Genomic DNA, 26152 nt, shown 5'->3' on the forward strand with positions numbered 1-26152 from the left:
CTGTGGTCCAGATAGCAAGGTTCACATCGAGGGCCTGTTATTTTAAGAAAATTAAGCCAAATCTTATTTTTGAAGTGATGACGATGATTAAGAGTTGTTGCTAGATAGTTAAGGTAGCCTACAACACTTGAGGATTACACTCCAACTGCAATGATTCTCGTGAAATTACTGTCGTAAGAACTTATTCAGGAACTTGTTCTTCCAATCCAACATTGGGGGAGGAGCTAACAGGGAGGAGGGGTGACAGCGTAAGGGGGGGCGTGAATAACTTTTGATTGTTTTGATTGTTAAGGAGAAGGGGTTCTTTAAATGAGGAACATCATGCACAGAATAATCGAGATAAACACTCTGCTCATGAAACGAATAAGTTAACTATTTGTTGTTACGGTAACGGCCAGAGAAAGTCCTATAGGATATGAATACTTTGTTCTTCTATATTCATCTCGCTCCGCAGCTTCCGCTCAATATATCTGTGTATTCATTTGAATTATAGAATCAAACTTGCAACTTTTTTTAATTTAATCTCTGGTATTTTCCGCCCTTGCCACACTCTTGGACGTAGAGACCTGGATCCATGATCCTTGGGGATTGTCCGTCTTTGCAGCCGTTCATTGTAACGGATGTATTGCGTGACAAATAAAAGTACTGGGAAGGAGTCCGCTCATTCGATTTTATAACTGTTTTATTCTAACGAATACCTCCAGTCAAATTAACTAAGTATTAAGAGGTGAATAATTTCTTCGACCATGCTCCGGGCGACTATTCTCTGCGTCACGTCCGTCCCTTATTCATCATATTCTAATTTGCTCATAAAAGTGCGCTTTTTAACCCTTCAACTCCCAAGATCTGATCGTTAATTCTCCCCTCTAACTGCCAGACATCTGCTTGCAACTTAGTTATGAGAAACTGATGCTAGATCAAGATAGCAGCTTTTACCAGATAAGTTTGAGTATTCTCATTACCTATTTGTTGAATAATGTGTGGATATTACAGGGAGAAGGTTCATGTCAATCACGACTGGGAGTTTATGGGTTAAATTCGATCTCCTTCAGTTTATTCACATCCACAAGGATCTTTTTTTGTGACTATGAACATGTGGAAATCATATTTGTGAACTGTGGATTACGAAATGAATATGAAAACGATCTTCGCAGTAATGAAACTCTTTAGCTGGAGCAGTAATGAAAACGAGTTTCATTTTTTTTCACTACTGTTTAAGTAGTGTTCATTACTGCGAAGATCGCTTTCATATTCACAACGATCTTTTGTTGTCTGTCGTTATGTAGGATGAGACTGCGATGATTGTCAGACCCCAGGCCAGCACACTAGATGTCGGGTATGTCAGTATCTTGCGGAAGTATGTAAGCAGCTTTTTTCGTATTTGTTATGTCGACACCTGCGAGGAGACCACCCTGACATTTACAGAAGTTTCTTTTTGGACATCACGATCCTCATCGTTTTCTGCCGCTTCCCTTGTAGATAAATGTAATAAAGAGAATTCGAGAAGGATAAAAAAATACCTGACACCCGCAGTTCATGTTAATCGAGATTTACTCATCAGTTCGTTTCAGAGCCATAAAGAAAGACTAAGAGAATTATAAAGTTCAGCATAATCGCTTTATGACCATGAGATGTTTATCCTTTATTAGAAAAATAAAGGAAATTATCAAGTAATGGCAATTTAGCCAAGAAATTTAACTGCAAAGGCTAACTGGGAATGTGCACGAAAACGTTATTTGTAACATACTTTCGGCGTCGCTAAGTGAGATGTCAGTTTAAGGGCTTTTTCGTAACTAGCTTTCGGCATCTCTGAACATATGGGTTCTTATCTTAAGTTAGGTCTGTGAAAGTCGTCAAAACTTACTTAGATAACCAGCTTTTCGTAACTCTTCATCTGGGAGAGACTGAAAGCGGTGAAAATAGAGGAAATTGTAAAAACACGAAACGATAACACTCCGCTCGTTCCATACGCCCATCCCGTGAATTGTTCACGGAAAGCACCACTATGTTGCACAAGTGTCTAATAGTAAACGAACTTAGAGTTAATTAATCAAAAGAATTTGAGGCTTTCTTTTGCAAGCGAACAATGCCTTGAATAGTAAAGAAGCGCAGAAGAAAGTTATTTGAATACAAAGAGAGGCGGGAAGATGTAAAGGAAATGCATTTCAAAGAGGCTTGTGACGTCATGAAGCCACAATGCTCTTCCGTTGGAGTAGTTTTGGCAGTTGAAGTACGTCTTATCACATCCTGTGTGCTGCAGTGTGGCGATCAGGAACGGTGATTTCGAGTTATTTTCTCCGAAACAAAAGACTATTATCAAGACGTGTGAAGGTAACTAAAGGTCAGGAATTAAGGCACGCTTTGGAAAGGAAAGAGAATGGATAAAGCCTCGCTTGACAAGATCTGCCTGAAAGGTTTGTGGGAAAACATTTGGTTATTATTGCGGGTGTCGTGTTTAATTTGGCAGGATTCTGCGTGAGTTTGATCGTAGCGTTAGTGTGACTCTTTAAGCGTGGAATTCTTCCGTCTCTTAACACGTGATTTTGGTGTTTTGATACCTAGTGCGGTCGAAGGAACGGTCTAACAACGTAGAGTTCAGTTTATATTCCTTACCTTGCCCGCGGCTCCCCACCACAACTTTACGTAGGGAACTAAACACAGCCGGCAGGTTATATTGAACTATATTGTTTGAGTATTCGTTCGGGTGTCCGTGTAGTAAAAAATGTATCACATTAGTGCTTCATTCAAAGCTTTTCCGAAGGCTTATCTTTAAGCTTATTTTAAACTTTGCTTGCTAGAAATGCTACTGCGAAAATTGACTCCGCAGAGACTCGTCGGCGCTTTCAGGTCCTTCTCTCTGATTGAACTAACGATAAGAACAATCATGCACATATTTTTTTCCACTTTATATTCTCTTCTCTGTTTTAAAAATTAAACTCTTTTATTACAATCTTATGATGTTTTTGAAGCAGGCGGAAATTTCAATTTTGCAGTCGTATTCAACGGAAGGTGGTGCTATTGTTTGCCCAAACGTTCGTTTGAATTTAGAAAATTATATTAGCCATACAGATGTAAGCCGCCTTAGACACAACTAATTAATGAATCACGCAATTCTATAAGATTCTCAGCGTCCGGTTTGATCTTTAATTCTCACTGATGTATTTCCAGAGTATAAAGCTTTGTGAAGTGCAGACAAAGCCTTAATTACGTTTGCAGATAGTAGTTCGTTATCACGTCGGAATCACGCCTTCTAACGGAAGATGGCCCATTCGGGGATTCTAACATTTCCTTTCTCGTTTAGCTGTATATCAAGGAAACCAAATGTTGAAGGATCCAATAGCATTGGTTAACCAAACCTTGCGATTAAATACTCAATGCGTTGTATATTTATAACACTACGCATTTTTTTTTATGTCACAACGTTCGCTGTTGTAAACAAATCTAGTCTTCATGTTAGCCGGTTCGAAGCCATTGGAATCAAAACGGATTTCTTTCCTTGTTTATGAGTCAAAATCGAGATTTTTCGGCTATTATATCGAGGTTATCATGTGATTTTAAACATTGTGGTTTTATGCTTGATTACTTTACGAAGAGATTTGATATGCTGGCGTTTTTTATGTAAATTTTACTGTAGTAGTGCTGCAAAATCATTCCACCTTCTGAGAAGGTGCACTTTGTCTTTTGTGATGTTAGCAAGGGTGTCATGCAGAGATGCATACTAAAGTACTGCGCACGTTGAGAAACTTGAATAGATCGACGGAAAAACACCTTGTGAGGTAAAGTTCGTTATTTTTTCTTGTTCTCCTTTTTTATGTAAATGTTTTCATGAGTGTTTTCCGCGATGCTTATTTTAAGTTGATTTAGTTGGCAATTCGTGAAAACCTCTTTTAAGAATTATCTCATGTCGATAAAAGTTCAACTCTTATGACAAATATCATCTGTATGAATTGTTAAAGCAGCGTCATGCGATTCATATAAGTAAGAAGGAACATGTTGCTTCTTTTCACTCTTACTAGAGGAATGAAGAAATTATTCCAGAAGTTAATCCACCCTGTAATAGGATAAGGCAAACAGGGCTACAACCGCTCGGCGCTAATTTTACAAAACATTTAGCTCATACAGGAAATTTTCCGCTGGGGCAGTATTTCATTATTTTTTTTACAGAAGAGGTAATTGTTCTATGATTTATATTAGGTGAGTTGTCTGCCGTGAGAAATGCTTCCTAAATTGATAAGTAGCTAGGGTCTACTGGATCCATGGATATAAAGTATGCATTGCTCATTTGTTAATGCAAACAGGCAAGACTTTACATGTAGATGTAAATACAAGGGGATTATGAGAACGTAGACAATGAGAAAATGAGGGCACTTATATTCATGAATATGTCTATGAGAGACATAAAGATGATATATGCACACAATTTGTGGTAGTTAGTGTGCCTGTTAGACTTTCAGTATCTGGTAGTGCTCAGAGGCTTTGAACTTCTTTCATAAACCATCTTTTATGTTTAAAGGACATAGTTTATTTTGCAAATATTGTTGAAGCAACTGAGTAAATAAAGTGATCAAATCTTTTGAGAGCCATGTTAATGGTATTTCTTGTTAAGACTGTGATTTCTTGGTGAAGTATTTTAAGATGTGTTTAATATGGTAAAGGTCTGTTGCCAATTTAAACCATGCCATGTCACTATACACATGGAAAGCAAATGATATCATTTTTCACAAACTTTACTCTTTCATTCTTAGCAGCTGTTTTTAATTTTGTTCAGGAAGTTGAGCAAACAACAAAGAGCAAACAGATGTTTCTTCCCACCAAATTAAGCAAAATCCCGAAGAATCTTTGTTTTAAGTCATCTGCACAAACTAAATGCATTAGGTTTTGGTAATTTAATTTGTAAACAATCTTACTGGTTTGATCCAGCAGCACAGTAATATAAGTCAGTCTGATAACCTTGAACTTGTGTATTTGCTTACGTATATCCATTGTAAGTGCCAATCTGGTTAGGAACATTACCATGCTTTTTTCCTAGAAAACTAGACATGAAACATAGAGCACTGTAGTTGCTAATGGCGCAAATCTTGCAAAACATAGGTTGGATTTAGAGAAGGTTGTTTTGCTGAAACCTCTGAATCTTTACACTTAGGTAACATCTAAAAATACTGAATAATCTTCTTGAAAAATTCATTCGTCCAGCTTAAATCAGTCAGTTTATTGAAGAAATTCTTTGCTGCTTGGTAAATCCATTTAGTCAAAGCATTTACTTAAAAGAGTGCCTGTTGAAACCATGTCCAAATGAGGTCATAACAGCAGAACTTGAATTGGTCTCAGAATATGGAGATGCCATTCTTCAGGTATGTATATGTATGAGGAAATGCCCTTCCTCAAAGTTAAATTACTCTTACACTTCCCCGTTGGAAAGTTGTGGATATATCACAGAAAACTTTATTTATATGCCTAATAGTACCTATGGATTGGTTTTATTTACAAGCTCAATAATAGCACTGACACTTTCTTACAATTGATTGCAGAGATACCTTTTTTTAATGCCCATGTAATGGTGTGACATTATAGCAATTTACCCCAAATTAAAGGTCATAGAGGGACAAACAAGGAGTTACAGTATATAAACTGATTTCAGAGAGGAAATTTTTGTGAGAATCAAGATTCTAAGGTGACAAAAGGCTTCGCTGTATATTACATACCTTGCAGGTTCAAATCTTATTATTGTATATTTATCATGATGAAGCGGATTATATCCAAGAATTTCTTCTCAAAAATCGCTGGTGATGACTTTTTGCTTTGAAATCTCAAGAGGAATTCTTGTTAGTAGTAAAATTGCCTGTTCAAGAGGACTGAACGTAAGTGAATTTGTGTGACAAAATGAAAAAATGACAACAATAATAATCATGTTTTGCAGCTTGATGATGATTCAAGTATGTGTTCTACTCTTGATTTATGGAAATGGTTTAAATTAATTGGATGTCCCTATAATCAAATGGTATGTACCATGGGGTGATAATTTTTATGCATTTTTGGTATGTCTGTGGGTTTTGTTATCACTTCAGACAATATTCAGGAAGTGCTCTGTTTGAAATCCATTTTTGTGCTCAACACAGTTAAATTGGTAACATTTCAGTCCATTTCAGGTCATATTGGGTATATTTAAATTAAAGTTCTTTTAATGTTTGGTTTGAAGTGGAAATTGTCTTAAATTGTCCACTAGCTGTTAAGTACAACTTTATTGCATCGAGAAATCATGACAGACTGACGTTGAAAAGGAGCTGTTATGGGACAGTCAAGAACAAAACAAAGAATGCTTGAAATATTACAGATTTCTTTAGACATTGGTACTAAGTGAGATCACTGTAACTGGAGCTACAGTATGCACAGTATGTATTTTGTCGAAATGTGGAACATCAGAATAATTTTTCAGTAATACGAAAAATTCATTTGTCTATTACAATTTATTGAGTTGAAATTCAGTAATTTGTTGGTATAATTATTAACTATACCTTTGTGTGTTGTCTGATATCCAAAACAAAGTCAACTACTCATGCTAAACTAGTATCTCATCTCCTTATCAATTAGTGTATTTCTTGTCCAGTAAATTTCTTAATGATCCTTTTGCAATAAACAGTGTAAGGCCATGATCTCTGTTTGGACCCAATTTTCCATGTACAGTAACAGTGTAACTTATATCCTTTTTATCTTTGTGCAAATTGAAAGACTTACTCATTTTGTTTCAAATTTGTATTTATACATGAAGATATTGAGTATTCATGTCATGCATATAATGAAGCAATTACACTATATTTTTATTATGTAAATGACATTTTGTGAATTCCTTTAGTTGACTGTGGCTGTTTGTTTAATGAAGCATTTATGGCAGTATTTAGTTTCAAATGTTGACAGACAAAACTTGTTTGCAGTTACAGTGAGCTTTACCCCCAACTTGGTTTCTAAGACAGATTTTGTGTAAGCTTTGGTTTGAAGTTATTTGCTTTGTTTGGTAAGAAAAAACTTAGAGAACTCCTGTTGTTGTATGTGGTCTAGTAGTTGCAATTATTATCTAAACTTGTGAGATAATGTTTTGCCTGTAATTAATTTCACTGCCCCAGTAGAGATCATGATTATAGAACTGTGGTGAAACTGGTCATCTTTGTGTGTTTCACAACTTTCTATTGTGTTTCCCATGAAGGATTTTGATCAAGTGTGTATTTTAGGACATGTGTTTGGCATTTTTCAAATTGTACAAGGAAAGCATGTTTGAATACTAAGCATATTTGTTGGTTGGATGTTTTGTCCCATTATTTATAGACAAATACACTGTCTATTACATTTTTGTGAGAGGCTTCAATATTTCCTCACATCTACATATATTTTCACCAGATGAAACTTGGTAACTTTTTTGTACATGCTGTTGACTTGAAGTTAATCTATTCACTTCATATTAGTGGTTTTGTAAGCTAATTCTCAGAAGTTCTAGAACATTCAAAGCAATTATGACTTTGGTTGGATCCTTATCACATGTTGAAAACAAGTTTTGGTTTTCTACTGATGGTAGTGATTAACAATTTCCTTTTTTAAACTATCACTTAAATGTGGATTCATAACAACTTACATGTAAGTGTTATGCTTCAAATTTCAATGGCTCTCATGAGTAATTTGTTTCTTGATATCACAAAGTCTGTCTGCTGGATGTAACCCTTGTGAAGTTTGTCATTGAAAACACACTCCCTGTGTCTTTGCTAGAAGTCAGGTTTTTCTTACTGAGATTTTTATCACTGAACCCATTATCTATCTTTAACAAGTGATTAAACTTACAGTGATTAAATTGTGATCAGGATTAGAACTCAGACAGTAGAAAGAAAATTAATATGTAAGGTCAGGTGCTGGGTTAAAAAACTTCATTATCAAAACTATTGAAGCCATTTCTGATCAAGATTTAAACACATTTTGATGTCAAGCTAGCATTGATGATCCTGTAGCATTTCCACCAACAGAAATTTCTCGTCTTTATTTCAGGTCTCGGCTTGAAACACCTCAAGCTTTTGTGACACCATTATGGGAATGAGGCGAAGTTTTTGACATGAGTGGCAAAGAAAAGACAGGAGTAGTTCACCGACCTAATCGTGGAAGAAGTGCACCTGATAGCAAAAGTAAAACAGACTCTGGGTGTTTCCTGGATGATGAGATTGAAAGAAATGGCAGTAGTGACAGCTCGCATGGGTCCATAAGCTCCTCACCAGTGAAGGAAAAAGCTTCAAAAAAGTGTAAAGCAGCAAATAAAGAAAGTCAAGCAGATACTGGTACTACATTGGTGGCATCTTCTGCGTCAACTGCTACTGAAGAAAATTGTGCAAATAGTCATGTTGCTGGCAAGGAAAATGCCATGAATGGAGAGGTAATCACAAATGGGGAAAATGGAACTGTAGTTACAGATAGTGTGGATGGAGTTTCTGATGTTCTTGAGAAAACCAGACGAGCCAGTGATTTTTACTGCCTTTACTATGGTGAGTCTCCAGAGGGTACATTGACAACAAACGATGCCATTAAATTGAGAGGGAAACCACCTGTTCCTCCCAAGCCTAAGATAAGACGTGGCAGTGCCCCCCCTTCAAGTTTTAATCACATTGATAGAGTTCTTACTGAAAATAAAGACGTCACCAAGCGTTTCTCCTATAATGAAAGTCAAAGTGAGTACAAAGCTGTCAATGGAGAGCATGAGGAGAGCCAGGAATGTGCAAAGAGAAACTCTGTTGAAACACGTGTTCTCTTTTTTGAAGCATTTGCTAAGGATGGAGCAATTGAAAACACAGTTTTTAAAAATGTACAGACTACAAATGTCAAAGACTCACCTTGTGCTCTTGGAAGCAAAGATTTTACGTCAGAAAGTTGCAGTGATTCACACCTAGTTCTTAATTGTCAAGACCAAGATGAAAATATTGCCCCATTAGCAGACAGTGAGACATTTTCCTTGGAAAGTGACAATGATGATTGTGAATCTTTTAATGTACATCAGGGAGCTGTACATTCCCCACAGCAGTTTGTGCCTCTAGTTGAAGAAGAAGAATTTGCTATTGATGGGAGCAGTTTTTTCCAGTCTTCGGTGAATTCTTCTTTTGTCCATGAAAAATTCCATGACAATAGCATTGAGAATGAAAAAACAAGGCTTGAATGTGTCAGTGAAGATGAAAAAGTTGACATTCAAGGACAGTTTGTACCTGATGTAGATCATAATGGTGACAATGTTGCTGTTCATGAAATTGACCATTCCTTCTCAACAACAGCAGCCTCAGTACCTGAACGGAATGTTATGGAAAGTTTAAAATTTCCAGCAAGGGGAAGTGATCTTTTAAGAACCACAGTATCTGGCAATGATATTCAATTCAGTGACAATATTTGGTCCTTGCATGATTTTGTGCAGATTGAACAACTGGGAACAGGCCCAGGTGGAAAGCTACAAAATCCACGTGTGAATGAACTCAAACATGAATTGTTGATTCGTTCAAGGTCTTGTGACCAGAAGAAAGCGCAAAGACGCCCAGGGTCAATTGCTGGTTTCCCAAACTGGAAAGAAGGTGATACTACTTCTGAGTTGAAAAGGAGATCGTGGTCATTTAGTGAGCCAAGTCCTGTTGATGTTGACTCTCCTTTTGTGTGCAAAATTTACCAAGTTCCTGCACCCAAACTGACAAGGTCATCATGGTGTTCAGAGAGTGGTCTTTCCTCCCCATTTGTTGGTACTGTTCGGCAACCATTGCAGAGCCCTTCAACTGGAAGAAAAGTTTCCCACAGAAAATTTGGGGAGGCTGATCGCCGCACAATAAGTGCGTCAAACCTGGAGTATTCAGGTTACACCTCTGATGACAGCAGTGTTCATTCTGAACCTTTATTTCAGCCATTGAGGCATCAACCACATGGTCTTCGTAATGGCCACATTCCCAAAAGTATGTCACTTGATTCCAGCATTTGTCTCACAGACAATGAAAGCTCCTCTTTCCCTAAGGTACAACGAAGAAGAGCAAGACATTCCTTAGGGAGTCGTGATCCTATTAATGCGCTGAAGAGACAATCTATTGAGTTTGCCACTGATGAACAGCCACCTTTATTTCGACCTGTTAGTCCTGCTCAGGTGTCACACCCAGAGACCCTGCGACGGGCTTCATCTTACACAAGCTCTTCAAGTGATTCAGAAGTTGAGAAAATCTTCAAGCTGCCAAACTTCCCAACACAGGGTTACCAACATCACACTAATGGTACTATTCATGATGGCTTGGTCAAAGCAGTGACTCGACGTAAAGTCAGTGCAATGGAGGCTCTGTTTGGCCCTCAGTCTTCACGAAATGGACATAGATCAGATTCTGAGGTGTCTAGAAGAAAAACTCTTTCCGAGAGGTTTTCTGAAGTTTCACAAGCACCAATATCAGATGGGGCATTTATCTCTGGGCAATTTCAGAACGAAGAACTTGAAGGAATAGTTTGTGAAAATGAACCAAAGGATGGTGGAGAACCAGGACTTGAGTTTGATGATACAGATTACAGTGAGTTTTATACTCGATGCGAAGACAAAGACAGCTTAATTTCAGCTGAAGCACTGAGCATAAAAAAGCTCTTACAGTCTCCACAGACAGTGTCACCTGATCCTGAAATTGAATCTGTGGTGATGTCTATTACTGAGAGGAAGTCATCAAAGTCAACTTTAGAGGACAAGGAACCTCATGAGATTCAGACTGGATTATCTAAAAACAACACAACTTGTGTTGATGAAACCGTTCCTGAGCATGAAACAGCTGAACAATTCTTCAGAAGACATAGGGGTACTCAAACACCACCTCCAGCTGTGTTCAAAGCTTTGAATCCACCACCTTCAGTTGCAACACAAACTTCTCTGGTGAACTTTCAACAAGAGCTACCTTCCTTGCTGTTACAAGAACTAGAGTTGCAGATCAAGACACCAACAATAAAGAGAGCATCTCCCACACTATCAGTGTCACAGGAACAGAATTTGTCATTGCTGGACCAATTCCAGCCAGTTGCATCATCTTCTGCTTATGTCAATGACACAGACATGCTAGCCCCACCTCAGGAGAGTGATAAGGCTGTGTCTGTGGAAGAGCTTCTACAGATCCTAGCTGGTATGCAAGTGGGTACCCCAAAGGAGACAGTACCTCGCAGACCTGTTTCTGTACAGAGGTATAGCTGCCCATCTCCTCAAAATGACAATATATGTGAAAGACTCAACAAAGCTCCAAAGAGTCTACCAAGCAGCTGGCAGCATTTAAGTCGGCCCGCTGGCAAACAGAATGACAATAATGGCTTCAAAAAGCCTAGTCATGTTCCACCGAGGTCTTCTAAGAGCTACGACTGCTTGAGGCGTGGCCATTCTGCTAGAGAGAGGCGTACCAATGTGATAGAAGCAAAGACTCTGAGGCGTCCTGAAAGCAGTGAAAATATCCATAAAAGCCTCAGAGAATGGAGACTAAGAGCACAGGTTTTTGAAGAGGAGGTGGAGTGTCAGGATAATAGGAAAGATAAACTCAAGAAACTGAAATGCAAGGAAGAAAAAGTTTTGAGAGTTTCTTTTGAGGGTAGTGAATCAACAGATAGCATAGAAACACAAAGCAAGTTGACTAACACTCACAGCCTGAAAAGGCCACGGAAGGACAGAGCTTTTTCACATAAGGATAAAAATCAAGCTGATAATGAAGGCTTTGATGCAAAACAAAGTCTTTCAGCTCCAGATACAAAGCAGGACACGGCTACTGCTAAGGAGGCTGAACGTGGGGACAATGATTTAAAAGAATCAGCTAGTATCCATGGAGAAAACTCAGGAATTTTAGAATTAACTACACCAGCTGAGGGCTTCCAGAATAGAACTCAAGCAACACTGTGCCATGAAGTAGCTAGTCCTGAAGGTATTGACGTGTTCATTGACTACAGAAAAAAGCATGGAATGCACATTACAAGTACACCAAAACCTCTGCCAAACCGTGTACAAAAAGAGGAGGGGGTTGGTAAAATAATTTTCGATGAACTAGATGATGCACAACCAGAAAAACCAGTGATCACCTCCACAAAGGAGGACAAGCATGCCATTAGTGATGTGGAATCTCAAGGAGATGCTTCATCATCATCATATTCATCAGATGATGATCGCTTTGGAGAATTTGGTGGCAGCACAGAAACAGTGGTCTTTGTAGACACAGAACCTTGCCCAGAGATATCATTGGTGGGAACTGATCTAGAGACTCTTGATCTAAATCTTGGTGGTCCAAATGACAAACTTTTATCCGTGAGTGATAATGATGACAAGAAGGATGAGACTCACCTAGATGCTCTCCTAGGAGAAGTGCGTAGATCTCTGAATTTGGAATTTGTGGACTCTGATATCCTGGATAAAGCAATTGACAGGTTTAAGAAGCGTGTTTCCCCAAGCTCCCAAAACAAGGTAAGGGTAACAAGACTTTATTTTTTCTTTATCTGTGTACATGTATCTATTTGTTTATTTATTATTTTTCAATTTTTTTCTTACATTGTGTAATATCAGGTTATCCATGCATACCTGAGAACCAGTAATCAAAGCTACCCAGATTTATTTTATGTTAAATAATTGTGATTTAGTGGTCTAGCTTAGCAATTAAACTGTGTTCAAGTATCCTTAATCAGGAAATGTGCAAGCATTATTTAAGTGTTTTAATGGCAACCAAATCTGTAGGAGAGTGGCTTGGGATGGGACCACATTTCCTACCAAAGTTTTACAGCTGTATGGCATTTCTGGGTTTAAGGGTGCATTTGAGACCTTGAGTTGTGCATCACCACGTGTAGTATGTTTCAGAAGAAGTATGTATTTGTACCTATGAGTGAAAGTTTTGCCAAGTTAGGTTTTATTTTCAAATGAATCATTTTGGTGAAGGTTCTAAGGATGTGGTAACTTTACTTAAATAGGCTTTATTTATTTAGAGATCAGGTTTTAAACAAGGGTCTGATAGAGATTCTTGCAGCTTTTTGTAAGGCTGGTTTGATTTCTCAGTAGGAAAAAAAAACACTTTGTTGTCTTTGAAAATAGATACACACTCAGGATGTCTATTGTCCTTCAGTGTATGTTAAATATTCCTGCATTTCATGAGTAAATCACAATAGATGGTAGATTTACATCGGGAAAATTAGTTTAACCCTTTCACTCTTAAGATCTTATTAGTAATTCTCCCAACTTTCTGCAATACAATTGTTGTGATTTTAGTTTGGAGAATTTGGCATTGAAATCAACTCAACTTATAATCCCAGAATTCTCTATTCTTACCACTTGTCTGCTTGATACTGTATTGATATTCTAGGGATAAATTCTGTTTTGGTCACTTAATCTGCCTCTAGTCTAAATAGATGTGTTTATTAACCTTAAAATCCTTGATGGTTTGTGCTTATTTTTCTGTTCTTAAAATATCCATTTTAATTTGATAGTTTATCTTGGATTTGATAAGCAGATTTATTTTTACAGTCACGCAAAACAAGCCACTTAGCGTATTAATAACTGAACACATTAGTTACCTCTGTGATGCATTTTTGACTAGTAATTTCAATGTATTTAAGGCTAAGTCTAAATTGTGCTTCTTGTTTAATTGTAATATCTGTAAAGTTTCATTTTCTAAAAGCTACCAGATTGTTGCAATATGATCTTGTGTTTCCAAGTTTTCATTAAGGTATATCAAGTACTTGTCAATCAGGTAACGACATCGGACCTGCATGTCAGAAACATCTGAAAAATGTCATATTCAGGAAGCTGTCTCTAATTCTAGTGAGAAGCTGCAGGTAAAATATCTGGTTAGAAACTGGACATTTTCTGTTTGGTGTATTCCGACCCTCAGCTTCGAATACATTCAGGTATTGCTTGGAACCTGTTTTATGTTATTTTAAGCTCGACCTTATCCTATGTTTTTTAAAGAAAGTCATCCTTTCTAGACAAGTATCTTGAATTTGAACTGTTTTGTTTGTTTGTCAAACTTTTTACATCTAAACGTTTTTCTTTTCATTTACACTTAAACAAAATGAGGTATGTTCGCGTGATTTCTTCGGATTTCTTCATTTCCCTTTGGGAGATTGTTTCTGTACTAAAAACGAATGGTTTTTCAAGCTTTATAAACTCAGCCTCCGACAGCCTCATTTAATTAATTATTCTGGTCCATCTCAAACTTTCAGTCCCGAATCAGGTTTTTTGTTGTTAAAGTAGGAAGTAACTGTTAGGTATGCCTGTTGGGTATGCCTTTCTATAACGCTTCAGTTTAATCTTATAAAGAATTGCTGACAACACATTAAGTGGTCGTACTTACAATTTGTAAGACAACGTTCAGAGAACTTCTGATACGGAATTAGGACGTACGCAAATTTAACTTACCAGGGAATTGATAACCAGACAATTTCACAGCTTGAAGTCTGGTCTGTAGTTCTAATTGATTCCCAGATTTCCATTTATTGCTCATGACAATTTTGACCTTACGTGTTGATCTTGTTTCGTTACTTAAATGAAATACAAGTGCTTTCTGCTTGGGAAGACCTTTGCCTAATTACATAATGACTGATGAATTTGCGATGTTAAATGTCTTAGGCAAATTGGATTTAGTGTTTTCATTTCGTTCTTTTATCCAATGGTGAAACTTTGCTGATGAGAGTTGAATTAAGTTTAGGTGAATTTCAAGCAAATTGTTGAATAGGAGAGTTTGATGGTGCTGACAGGTCATTTCAAATCAGAAAATGACAAACTTTGTTAAGTCACTTCTTTCCAAAACAAATTTTCAACAGATTAGATGGCTTCATGTGCAGTATGGACTCAGGCTTTCTATTTGTTTGATTGCATGAGTTGCCTTCTAAAAGATAAAAGAATTGGCATAGGCCAGATTTAATCCACTCTGACCTTGTGATTTCTGTCAGTACTGATACTTTATCCTTAATTTGTAGCTAATTAAGGGTTAAGGAGTCAGAGTATTTGACACTCTGTGAGCTCTTTTCAGAGACTACCAGAGGCAAAGAAATCTGTTACTCAAAGGTATCGTTCTTGTATCTTACTGTGCGAAATTTATTCACTGAAAGCAGTTCTCACTTGGAGCTAAGGTAATATTATGAGATTAGAACCAGAGTTTCAGCCAAATCGTCTTTGTATTTACCTAATGATTTTATGTCGCACACGATTAAGTAGTTATGCGTCTATTAGCAGCTCTGTTGAGCTTAAGGATGTCTTAACTTTTTTTTTTTTTTAGCTAAATCCAATTTTGGCTACATTATACTCCTCATGTGACAATTAAAAAAAAAAAATTACTTGGCGAACTGACGATGTTTCATTTGTGTTGATTGATTCTCAGAATTCATTATGCAATATACAGTATATACCCAGTGCTTTCTTTGAGTGTTGGTTTTCACACAGAGAAACAGTTATTCTTTGTTGACAACGCTTGACCTCATGCTAGAATAACTCATTGACTCTAGTAGTTATTAAATTTTTTGAGGGTTTCTTGTACTAGTTAGTGAGGCTATTGTGTAAGTACGGGTTTGCATCAACTTCTCAAACTTCGTAACGTGATCGACCCTCACTTTATCCAGAAAGTGGTGGGTGTAATTTTGTATCTTAACGTAACAATAAATTCTCCTGACTAATTTTCAAATAATTGAAAAGTAGCCAGGAGGGAGAGTTGGGGGTTTGGGAAAACGCCCGAGCAGGAAATATTATTTAAATTCAATTTAACAAATGTAACACTGCTAATTAGATCGGAACACTAGAAAGATCAAACTGCATTCTAAATGGATAACTGACCAAAGCATAATTTCATAATTTTAACAAGCAGTAAGCCTTAACTTGGTCCATAGCCAGTCTAAACTCATGCTGGTGGATAATCAACACTAATTCTTGGCATGACCGTTGGATCTCACCATGCATTCTGTAACGAATGTTCTTGATGAAATTTTTAAGTCTTGAATTAGTTTCTAAATGTGGATTATGCTTGTTGGATTGTAAATTGTAAGCTTCACGGGTCGAAGGATCATCACATGCTAAATGGCGTGTTCATTTGTTATCATCTGTGTTCTTTTTGTAGGCTCTGTCTGGAGGTCTAAGCATGGAAGCCTATGTCGCCCTACATCAGGCTGATGAACTGCAAGGAATAATCAGCGAAATCAAGGTTGGTCAGGACACTTGAATGTATTACTTGAAATTTTGATCATGACCTGTACACTGTTCTGTTTTCTAATTCGGCTGGGAAAGCGTTATTCTGTTAATTAATTTTCTTTCCTTGTACTAATTAAAAATTCCCATAGCGGCACTTTCTAAGAGAGATGAGAGTTATTAAAATAAATAGGCGATAATCTCAAACAGGTGTGCGTGTTTGAGTTGGCTGTATGTCACATTTTTGTATGAATAAGTCAAGGAAATTTTATTTTATACGTGACTTGTTGTAAATAGTGCAGTGTCCCTCTACTGTGCTCTAGATTTTATTTCCGATCCTGATATCACTTGTAGGTTTATTTTGTTGTTGGTTATCTTCCTTTTCTCGAAGGTTTTTTCCTTGCCTTTACTGGGTTTTCTCCCTCTGCAAGAACTAACATTTCTAAATGACAGTTTACTTAGTATTAGCTCCGAAGACGATCCGCTTCATGGATGTCCATAGTTGAATTTATATCAATTTCATAATAAGCTTCTTTTAGTGAACGAAACAAAGATTTCACTGTTCATAACATTTGCATGGTATTAGCAGGATTGCTTTGTCAGAGAATGTTTGCAGTTCCCTGTCTCTGCAACTAGTCTTGTGTCAAAAGTCTTGACAATAATAATATTGCAAATAGTAAAGAGTACATGATCTTGCAAGAATTTTTTGTCCTCTGTCATTTATTTGCAGGGAGAGCTCAAACTACTTCATGATGAAAATGATATGTTACGTGAACAAGTCGTTAGTTTGGCAAATCAACAGACTTCCGGAGAAGCGACTGAGAACAGCAGCACTGAGTCATCTGAGAGACTGGAGAACATCTGCCGACTGTACAGACCCAGGCAAGGTAAAATGATCACAAAGAGCTCTAGCCGGTTATGTATCTTAAAATCCGATAGATTAAAAATAGGTTAAGTCACAGCTCAGAGGATTCTAGAAATTTTAAGAGACAACCACGATTACTTTAAGTTATGTTCAAAAAGATGCTTTTTGGGAAACTCAAGTTACATGGCCATGAACTCCTGAAGTCATTTGTGAATAACGTTTTTTCGATGAGCCACTGAATTTCCAGCATTATAAAATGTTCAGTAGTTTGTTATAGTTGATTTTCTTATTGAGTCGGTTAACTGTGTAATGCTTAATCATCTGTAACCTCTGAAACAGGAAACACACTGAAAGTAAATATGTTGGTACTCTATAAGTAGAAGGATACAATGGCAGTAATGTAAACTGTGTGCATCCTCGCCCTACCTTCCAAAAAAAAGAACACATTATGAAGGGGCTCCTTACCAATGCCTTTTTTTCTGAGGGAAGGGGGCGGCTTTACACAGGCTGATAAAAATTATGATCAAAAATTGTGATCAAAATGTTTTATCTAGTTGATACAGATGACGAGGAACCAGTTGAAATAGATGTGTGTCTCAGAGGATTTTCTGCTGTCCCTCTTGGTCATGTTTCCTTCAAGGTGCATATTTATTGTCAGTTATACTCAATGAACTAACCACGAATTTTTTAAAATTTTTATTTTTCTCTTTTGCAACAAAATAGTTCATGGCTAGTTCTTTTTCGGTTCAGTTTCGTTTGATATAATGTTCTATTTTACATACAAAGAAAAAGGACATCCACTTGGGAACTGTGACAGTAAACGGAGCAGACTGGAACGGAGTGATGGAAGCTGCTAAGAAAACCTTTGTGGTAAGTGGTAGTGAGCACAGTTAGGCTACAGCTGCCAGGAACTATTTTGCCATGTACTGATCAAATTTTGTTCAGTTTGTAATCATATATATGAAGTTAGAATCAATTCATACTTATCTTCCACAGGTCATTTTTATTCAATTTTCAAATTCAGCTGACAACTGGTATTCTCCCCAAACCTCTTCTACCTTCGCCGCAAAGAAATTTTATTTCTGGGTCATTTCGATGTTTGTCGCTCCACTAGGTTTAACTTCCTTTTCATTTGATAAAGATAGAAAAAGAGCGTTGAAGCAAATTTATCTCTAGAAAAAAGGAAACAGAAAACAAGGAAAATACATCGAAGTGCCATTTGAAGGTGTCAACGTCACTGATCACACCTCAGTGAGGTAGTGATACATTTGCTTATCGAGTCACTGTAGTAACTAGTTTTTATGCTCCGTGTATCCAACTAGTTTCGCTAATGTGACAATCTAATATGCAATTTATGTTGTTAGATACGAATATAATGAGTATCTCTTTGCTTGCAGGATCACATGAAGAAAATCGACCCAGAGGACTACTTGTGTCTCGGAGCCCACAGCATCCAAGGTGTTCAAACAGGGGTTGTTGTCTGGAGTCCAGGTATCATAACAACTCTCTCAACTCTCTCAACAACTATTGTCTAAATTCTTACAGCCAGTGAACAACTCCTTCTGCTTCTTCTGCCTCACAAATTCCTACAGTAGTTTTCCCGATAGTCAACAACTGATGTCCCAGGTTTCTCTTAGTGCTACTGTGTGTTTACCTGGGAGGGGGGGCCGGACAGGGAAATACTGGGCTCGAGGTCATGACAACTTAACTTATACCTTATTCCTATCAAAGCTTATACTAGTTTTACAACTGTTTCGCTAAATACGGTTTAAAATTGTTTTCTTCTTAGAAGCCGTTTAAAGTAATGTTTGTTGACTTCTAATTTAGCACTTAAAAATACTGACAAGCTAGTGACTCCTTGACAGCTAAGGAAAATTTAGTTTATCAGTTTTCTGTTGCTGATTTTTATTCCGTTAAGCCTGATTTAACTAAACGTGTTTCGCAAGTGTGATAGGGGTATTAGTGAATAAGCATGATTTTATATGACCGCCTCTGTTTGTTCCTTCTTTCTTGCTTCTTGCCTTTCGCCATGCCACGCTCAGGGCCGTACGTCTCTTTACGGCGCCGCTCGCACTATCGCGTAAGGTGTAAATTTTCAATATAAGCTCTTTCGGGACGTCACAGTTCATATGGTGATAGTTAATAGCAACCAACGACAAAAAGAGTGCGCGATTGGCCGTTCGGTCAATTCTTTATAGTGATTAAGGAAAATTATATGATTTTTTTTTAGGTTCTCAGCGGAGAAGGTCTCCTCGAGTAGAGTTGTCGAACAAAAGCAGTCCATGTGTTATCCAGCTGAAAGGCAAGTAGTTGTATTATTTCCTGTCCTAATTTTACAGGTGGGTTCTTTGCCTGTGATCCTGCTGGAAATCCATGGTTTTTTTTTTCAAACTCTTAACTCTACGGAACGTTTGATATCAGTGATCGGTATGTACCGCATAGGTAAAAAGTGCTTTTCTTGCGCGCTGATTGGCTAGTTCGGAAGTGGTTAGCGAGTAATGTTCACTTTCGAGGAGCTTAAGAGATAAAATTGCGCGTCAAGAGTTAATTTCCTACCATGTTTTGGTTTGTTAACAGAAATAAACTAATTTTTTGGCGTCTGTTTGGTGTGTACGAAAGCGAATATTCTCGACAATGTAAATGTCCGCCATTATTTACCTCCACGTCTCTGAATAGTTGCTGAATATAAAAACAGAATCTTCTTTGTTGATATTAATTTCAGTCTTGAGTTGTTGCTAATCTCTTGGTTATTCACTGCTCTGCCTACAGATGGAAGCCAGTTCTCTTGTGATTCTCTTGTTTATGACACTCTGCTTCCGAAAGAGATCATGGAGGTGAGATTTAGGGAGCTGTCACAGTTACCATTATAATTCATTTTACTCTTTAACCCCCAAGAGTGACTGGCATCTAATTTCTCCTTACAAGATCACTCCTGAATAAAACATTAGGGTCATGAGAATAAGGGAAATGATCAACAACTAAAGAAGCTCTTGATTGATTAACAAATTCTCCTTTTCAGAACCTTAAGAAATAAGTAAAGAAAGTATGGAGAATATGCATACTGATGTTAGGATGTAAAGGGCTAACTCCCAAGATCTGATTGGTAATTCTCTCCGCTAGCTGAGAGGCTGGGGTTAGATCAAGATAACAACTTTTACTTAATAAGTTGTAGTATTCTCATTACCAGTTGGCTGGAGGATGTATGGATATTATAGGGAGAAGTTACATTTTGATCACTTTTGAGATTTAAGGGGTAATGGTGATCTTACTATGTGGTGTCAATATGCAACTTCTGTTTGATGGAAAGTTCTTTGATTTTCACAGAATTATGTAGAGCAGCTACTGGAACACAGATGTATAGTCCTGTGTGGACAACAAGGGCTAGGAAAATCATACTTGGCTTCCAAATTGGCTGAACATGTCGTTCAAAGGCAAGTGAATTTTCTTAAAAACCTGCAAACGCTGTTATCTATTGGCTTACACAATATTTTTTTTTTGTATGAGGTCTCTATCATGTGAAGAACATGAATTTGTTTTCGCCTGAATGAATCATTTTAACTCGACTAGTGAACAAGCAGTGATGAACTCGTACATGTTGATGCATGGAGAGTGATGACGGAGAGGGGGGGGGGGGTGCACGGAGAGTGATGACGGGGGGAGGGGGTTGATTTTATTTCCGTGAGAGTTTTTGACAAGGCTTTATTCACCTTATGTAGGATTGGATGGAAGACATCCCCCGCTGTAGTTACCTTCAATGTCACCCAGACAACTCGAAAAGTAAGCAGACCTGATTTTTTTCTTTCTTTCTTTTTATCCTCTTTCTGGATTTCTTGGAATTCTTGAATTTTCTTTATTCTCATTCCGCCATTCCATTTAATTTTTTTTAAGTGATTTATCTAACCTATTTTAATGCGAGGAGATGATTTTACTTATGTTACTAGCCAGCGTTCAACTTATTACTGTGTCTTTCTAGGAATTAAAACAAGGGCTTGCCCCTCTGATGGATGTCGACATCTCCGGGTATGTTCTGTTCCTGGTAATCCAAATTTATCAATAGTCAGTAAGCTGAGGGTCTATGTGTATGGTCGGCGTTACTCTGGTGATTTCTTTAGTTGAATAACAATTTAACAAAGTTAACCGCCGTGAGCTTAACGGGCGCTCCGATTCAGTGGTCATTTTTGAAAGTGCAGGCTACATGGACCGTCCCAATTTCGTTTCAGCTAACTTGCTTTTTATGAATTTTTGATGTTTCTGAAGACGATAAAGTTAGACTCCTATTACAAGAAAAAACTTCATTTACTTGGAATTTTTGCGAGATATTGCAGGGATTTCCTGTTTCGACACTCGTCTTGACGGAAAACTTTAATTGTTATCTTTTTAACAGTTCTAATGTGGACAAGCCAGCTGTCATAATACTGGATCAGTTAAATTGCTTGGCTTCCCTGGCTGATATTTTGGACTTCTCACAGCTCGAGAAAAACAGCAATTGGTAAGTAGTATTATGGGACATGTACTGCCAGAAGCCCCTTGGTCATGGTTTGCCATGATCAATCCTTTTCCCTCTCTGAGTCCGAAGAGCGAACTGAAAAAAAAAACAAACAAAATGAGCGAAAAAAAAAAGACTTGCGCCGACAATTTGTTTGACGCCAATTTCTATCGATCTTTCTATCGTTGAGACGTGTTTTGTTGTGGTGATTTTCACTTTATAATTTTGTGATCATGATTATGTCATGTTCGTTGCAGTCCTTACATAATTGGTGTTCGAGACAAAAGCAGAAAAGGACCTTTCTCTTCAAAAGAGCTGAGTCTGTGTCATTACTTTAGGTGGGTGTAGCTGAGTATGGTTGACGAAACCATTTGGTTAGTTGGCTGCCATTGAGGAAGACTGGAAATTTTTTTGACATTCTGCTAGTGTTTGTCTATCTGTCAGTGTCTATCAGTCTGCTAGTGTTTTTTTATCTGTCAGTGTCTATCAGTCTGCTAGTGTTTTTCTATCAGTCAGTGGCTGTCGTTCTCAACTGTTTCCCTGTCCAGTTTTCGTTCTTTCTAGTAAACTGACCTGTAAGTGTCTACTGCTTCATGTCAGGTGGCTACGAGTGTCGGTAAACGACAGACAGTACAGCGGTGTTCTAAGCAGATTCTTGAGGCGTAAACTCAGTTGGAGTGAGTTGGAAACCAAGTAAGTGCCCCCTACACTTATTTTCTGGCCGAACTCTACAGTCACTTGACAATTTGTACTGATCCGTTATGTTCTTTTTTTGGTCAGTGTTGAAGGTGACGATCTGTTAGAATTATTTGATTGGCTGTCCAAAGTGTGGTACCATCTGAATGAAATTGTGGAAGACTTTTGTGATTCCGACGCTACATTAGGTATTTACTCCTGACTTTGTAAGAATTTCTTCTTATGTAAATCAGCATATTTCGTGAGTATGTGTGGAGGCAATCTCAGGTTTGAGTCTTTCGTTCCGAATAAATTTCCTAAAGATATCTCTTTTTCCAGGTCCCTCGTTGTTTTACTCGTGTCCAATGGACTTTAAAGTTGCAGAGGGTTGGTTCGTTAATGTGTGGAACTATAATGTGATCCCATATCTACATCAGACTCTTCGGAGTGGAAGGAAGGTATTTCAAGATGTTTCTTTCCTGTACGACTTTTGTTGTTATTTCTAGTCACTCAGCAGCCATCTTTGAGTTTCGTTGCGTAGCACGCTCCCATCTCTCCCGGGACGTTTGTGTGGGTTTGAGATTATAACTACATTAAGTTCCCAATAAATTATGACAGGGGTTAGAAATTTTATTGTAAAGAAATTCCACAAACATGGATGCCCATGATCAGGAAAGCCTTATAACAACGGATCGCTGAGAAATTTTCGAAATGAATCAATCAAAACAACTGAAAACCATCCACTCAAAGCGGAGCATGAGCCTTTACAGGTTGCACGCAGAGTCCACCCCATCGCCTGAAGAAGTGGCTATCCTGAGACAAGCGATTAAACCTCATTACTAGTGTACTCAGTAACATGAGTAACCACAACCTTAAATACGAGATGATACTTAAATATTTTGCCTTGATTGACAGATCTTTGATAGATGTGTCAGTTGGGAGGACCCAACGAAGTGGGTGGTTCTTAGGTACCCATGGAATAAGGACCATAGCAGGGTCTTTCACACGCTTCGTAAACTACGCCAAGTAGATGTGGTCCTCAATAGGAACCAACTTGGTTCAGATAATGGTGAGGCTAACGTTTTTAACGTTTTTGAGGCACATAGTTTCCTCTTTGTTCGACGCTGTCGGTTATGTTTGTTGTTTGCGATCTAAGATTTTGATGAAGGACAGAGTGACTTTAATAGCTCAGACTGGTTTTTTTCTCGGCAACATCGCAACCGGACGTCTTAAGTAATCGTACCCCTCCATAACCTTTAAATAAGTGCCCGCTTTTTAATGTGGTAAAAAAATTATCTCCGAGTATTTGTCGAGGCTTATCGTTTCGAAGAGCTTGTAAACATGCCAAAAGGGCAAAATAGCAAGTAGACAAAACAAAACTGAGCTAATGAAAAAAAAAGAACAGAAAGTAGAGAAAAACAGGATCAAGAAGCAAAGTAAACGGAACAGAGAGCTTCCTCTTTATCCGAGTATTAAATCTAATTTTCGTCATTAGACAGGTTGAACTTTCCAGAGAAAGTACGGGCTCGATTTTAAGTAACTGGATTATTTTAATTTCTCAGTTACTTTTGCTGAGTGCATCGAAGACAATGAGAAAATTCTTCGCGCCCATTCCAGTGTGTCAAAAAGGGTTCGCACTGTTGTTCAGGAAAAAATTCCGAAGGTAACGTCGTGTTCATATTTAAGAGCTCGCAATTTCACGGCTACCCATCAAATGCACTGCAAATCACAGCACGGCAATGTTTAAAATTCAAAACATCACAGCTGCAGAAGCAACATTTTAAAACATTATTACTTAAGTTAAAAAAGCTCTTTTAGCCGCAACATCCATCATTTTAAAAGCTTGCAGGTCCACATGGCTATCTGTCTTTCATTTAAGCCTTTAATCGCGGATTATATGTGTAAGCTTGTTAAGACGCTAAGTAAAATTTCTTGCAGATTACCGCCTTTAACTGATGAAAATAATGGTAGCTAAGATGACAATTAAAAACACTCTTTCCCTGTTTCTTGCAGGGAGAACTTAAAACAAAGCGAAGAACCGCTGAACGGAGAGGTAGTCACGGAGAAGATAACGATAGAGAATCTTCTTATTCAGAATCTGACAGCTATATGGAAACTAGCATTTGAGACAAAAGAAATTCCATGCATTGTTTACTTACGACGTTATCGCTTTGGTCCCTTTTGTATCAAACCGACGACACCTTTGTCATAAGACTTGAACATTTCCCTTTGGCCAACAAGTTTCTCAGAATTGCTTTTAACTACCAAGCGTACACAGACAACTTGGGATACGTAAGTTGTCCAAGACAGTAGTCGCTAGTCGCTTTGGATTCTTGCGATCCTTGGGGTATTTATTCTTTTTTGGTTAAATGATACCCCCTCCCTCCCTCCCTCCTCTCCCTTCCCCCCCCTTCCCCCCCCTAATAAAACCTGTGTGTGGTTTTTTATATTAGATCAAAAAAAGTTTCAGAAAATCAAACTGACTATTTTATTACGCATATACGAAAAAACGTGCTATTTTATAAATAACCTGTTAATAGGATAGTTAAACAACATTTAACTGAACAAACCATATAACTTATGTAAACCAGTTTTAAGATTTTTGCACTCTTTTACCGAAGAAGAGTTTGTTATCGTCATTAATTTTAGATGTGATTTTTTCAAGGTATTCATTTTACCAATTCTGAATGTTAATCGGTTATCTTAGTTAACGCAAGGTCTTGTAAAAAGTAAGCAACAGGCCATTTGGAAAATTGACAACTTTGGTCAGTTAAACACCAATTCGTATAATAACCTTACCATTTATGCATGTAACAAAATGTTACTTTGTAAACCGCCAGGTGGAAAGTATTTTTGAATTTACCAAGGTTAACTTTGTCCTGTAATTCAAGCATCTTCATCACGCATTTCATATGCTAACATGGAACTGTATACTTCACCGTTTTAATCCTTTTAACCCTAAGAGTGACCAGCATCTAGTTTCTCCTTACGGTATTGATGCTGAATCGTTCAATTAAGGTCATGAGAATAAAGGAAGTGATTGACAACCTAATAAGCTTTGATTGTTGAACGAATTCTCCTTGTCAGTACTATGATGAAATGTATAGAGAAGAGTATGGAAAATATCATTACTTCGGTTAGGGTGGACAGGGTTAAAGAATTCAGCAGTGGCGAATCCATGAAGTTTCTTTTTGTTCACTTACTTCGCTGAGATACAATAAGGAGAAGCGTTTCCTGTGGAGGTAAGAAAAGGCGAGAAAAGACGCTCGGAACAAGTACAATTTCTAACTTAGAAATCCACCCTCACGGGACTTCGACTTTGCGATCTAAACTCGGGGGCCACAGTAGTGGGACACGTTTGCCCTCTAGCTTCTGCATCCTTGGTTCCCACTCGCGTGTGCGCTCACTCAGTAGAGTGAGGATTTTACAGAGAGGTGCATGCTGTGACCAACTAGCATATGGAGTGAGCAGTTGTTCCTTGCGGTTACGTTGGTGTGATCTTTCTGATAGGAAGTGAGCAAAACAATCGTGGGAGCCGTATTTATTCAAATTTTCTAATGACTGCAGCAGTTGGACGGAAAAGCTTCCAAGTTCCCCAGCTGCAGTTTTAATGTTAGAGTGTCGTTCATAAAATTTTTAGTTTTCAAAATAACTTTCTTCCCATGGTGATCTGTTTTGTTTTGCTTGTTGCATGCATGTGAATGGAGCCCACTGAAAAGATTGTCTATCACTTAGTCACTCTTCGACCTCTTCAAGTACTTCGGATTTCGTCTGGTCTGGTGCCCTAACACTGAGCTTTTTTTGCCCGACTCTTTAGCCTACCTAAGAAAAACCGCAGGGTTTAAAAAAAAAATGTTCTATCTTCAGATTACAACTGCCCAGATAGAACTGACTACTAAAAAGACATAACCGGTGAAAAAAAAGCTCTGTTTTCAAATGACAATAGTCTAAACAGGACCCACTACCTATGAGGCAA

General features: G+C 37.8%; 1 protein-coding gene across 9 annotated transcripts; it reads left to right on the top strand.

The window, feature by feature from the left end:
- Positions 1 to 1866: 1866 nt before the first annotated feature.
- LOC113672990 (uncharacterized) lies at positions 1867 to 25228 on the top strand. 9 transcript variants are annotated; one of them, XM_027189335.2, is made up of 20 exons: positions 1867 to 2414; positions 8026 to 12451; positions 16083 to 16166; positions 16881 to 17037; positions 17570 to 17655; positions 17802 to 17885; positions 18413 to 18506; positions 19246 to 19317; positions 19785 to 19849; positions 20340 to 20446; positions 20732 to 20792; positions 20989 to 21035; positions 21400 to 21504; positions 21759 to 21839; positions 22102 to 22194; positions 22282 to 22385; positions 22516 to 22634; positions 23092 to 23245; positions 23739 to 23839; positions 24190 to 25228. In XM_027189335.2, exons 2-20 carry the CDS (start codon positions 8090 to 8092, stop codon positions 24301 to 24303), a joined length of 6090 nt encoding a protein of 2029 aa, XP_027045136.2. In that variant the 5' UTR covers positions 1867 to 2414; positions 8026 to 8089; the 3' UTR covers positions 24304 to 25228. The 9 variants fall into 9 exon arrangements, with proteins under 9 accessions (XP_027045136.2, XP_089052685.1, XP_089052688.1 ...); XM_089196559.1 differs by lacking the exons at positions 19785 to 19849; positions 20340 to 20446; positions 20732 to 20792; ... (7 more) ...; positions 23739 to 23839; positions 24190 to 25228 and adding an exon at positions 5918 to 5998 and having other exon boundaries at positions 2220 to 2414; positions 19246 to 19354; XM_089196560.1 differs by lacking the exons at positions 1867 to 2414; positions 19785 to 19849; positions 20340 to 20446; ... (8 more) ...; positions 23739 to 23839; positions 24190 to 25228 and adding exons at positions 3572 to 3776; positions 5918 to 5998 and having other exon boundaries at positions 19246 to 19354.
- Positions 25229 to 26152: the final 924 nt, after the last annotated feature.

This window comes from Pocillopora damicornis, chromosome 2 (genome assembly GCF_964200805.1).
Source record: "Pocillopora damicornis chromosome 2, jaPocDami1.2, whole genome shotgun sequence".
In the NCBI taxonomy this organism is placed as follows: domain Eukaryota; kingdom Metazoa; phylum Cnidaria; class Anthozoa; order Scleractinia; family Pocilloporidae; genus Pocillopora; species Pocillopora damicornis.

Coding starts and splice junctions, on each gene's coding strand:
- LOC113672990 (XM_027189335.2), top strand. CDS start 8,090: ATGAGTGGCAAAGAAAAGACAGGAGTAGTTCACCGACCTAATCGTGGA. Junction 19,318..19,784: donor ATGTGTTATCCAGCTGAAAG/GCAAGTAGTTGT, acceptor CTCTGCCTACAG/ATGGAAGCCAGTTCTCTTGT. Junction 21,840..22,101: donor AGTCTGTGTCATTACTTTAG/GTGGGTGTAGCT, acceptor GCTTCATGTCAG/GTGGCTACGAGTGTCGGTAA.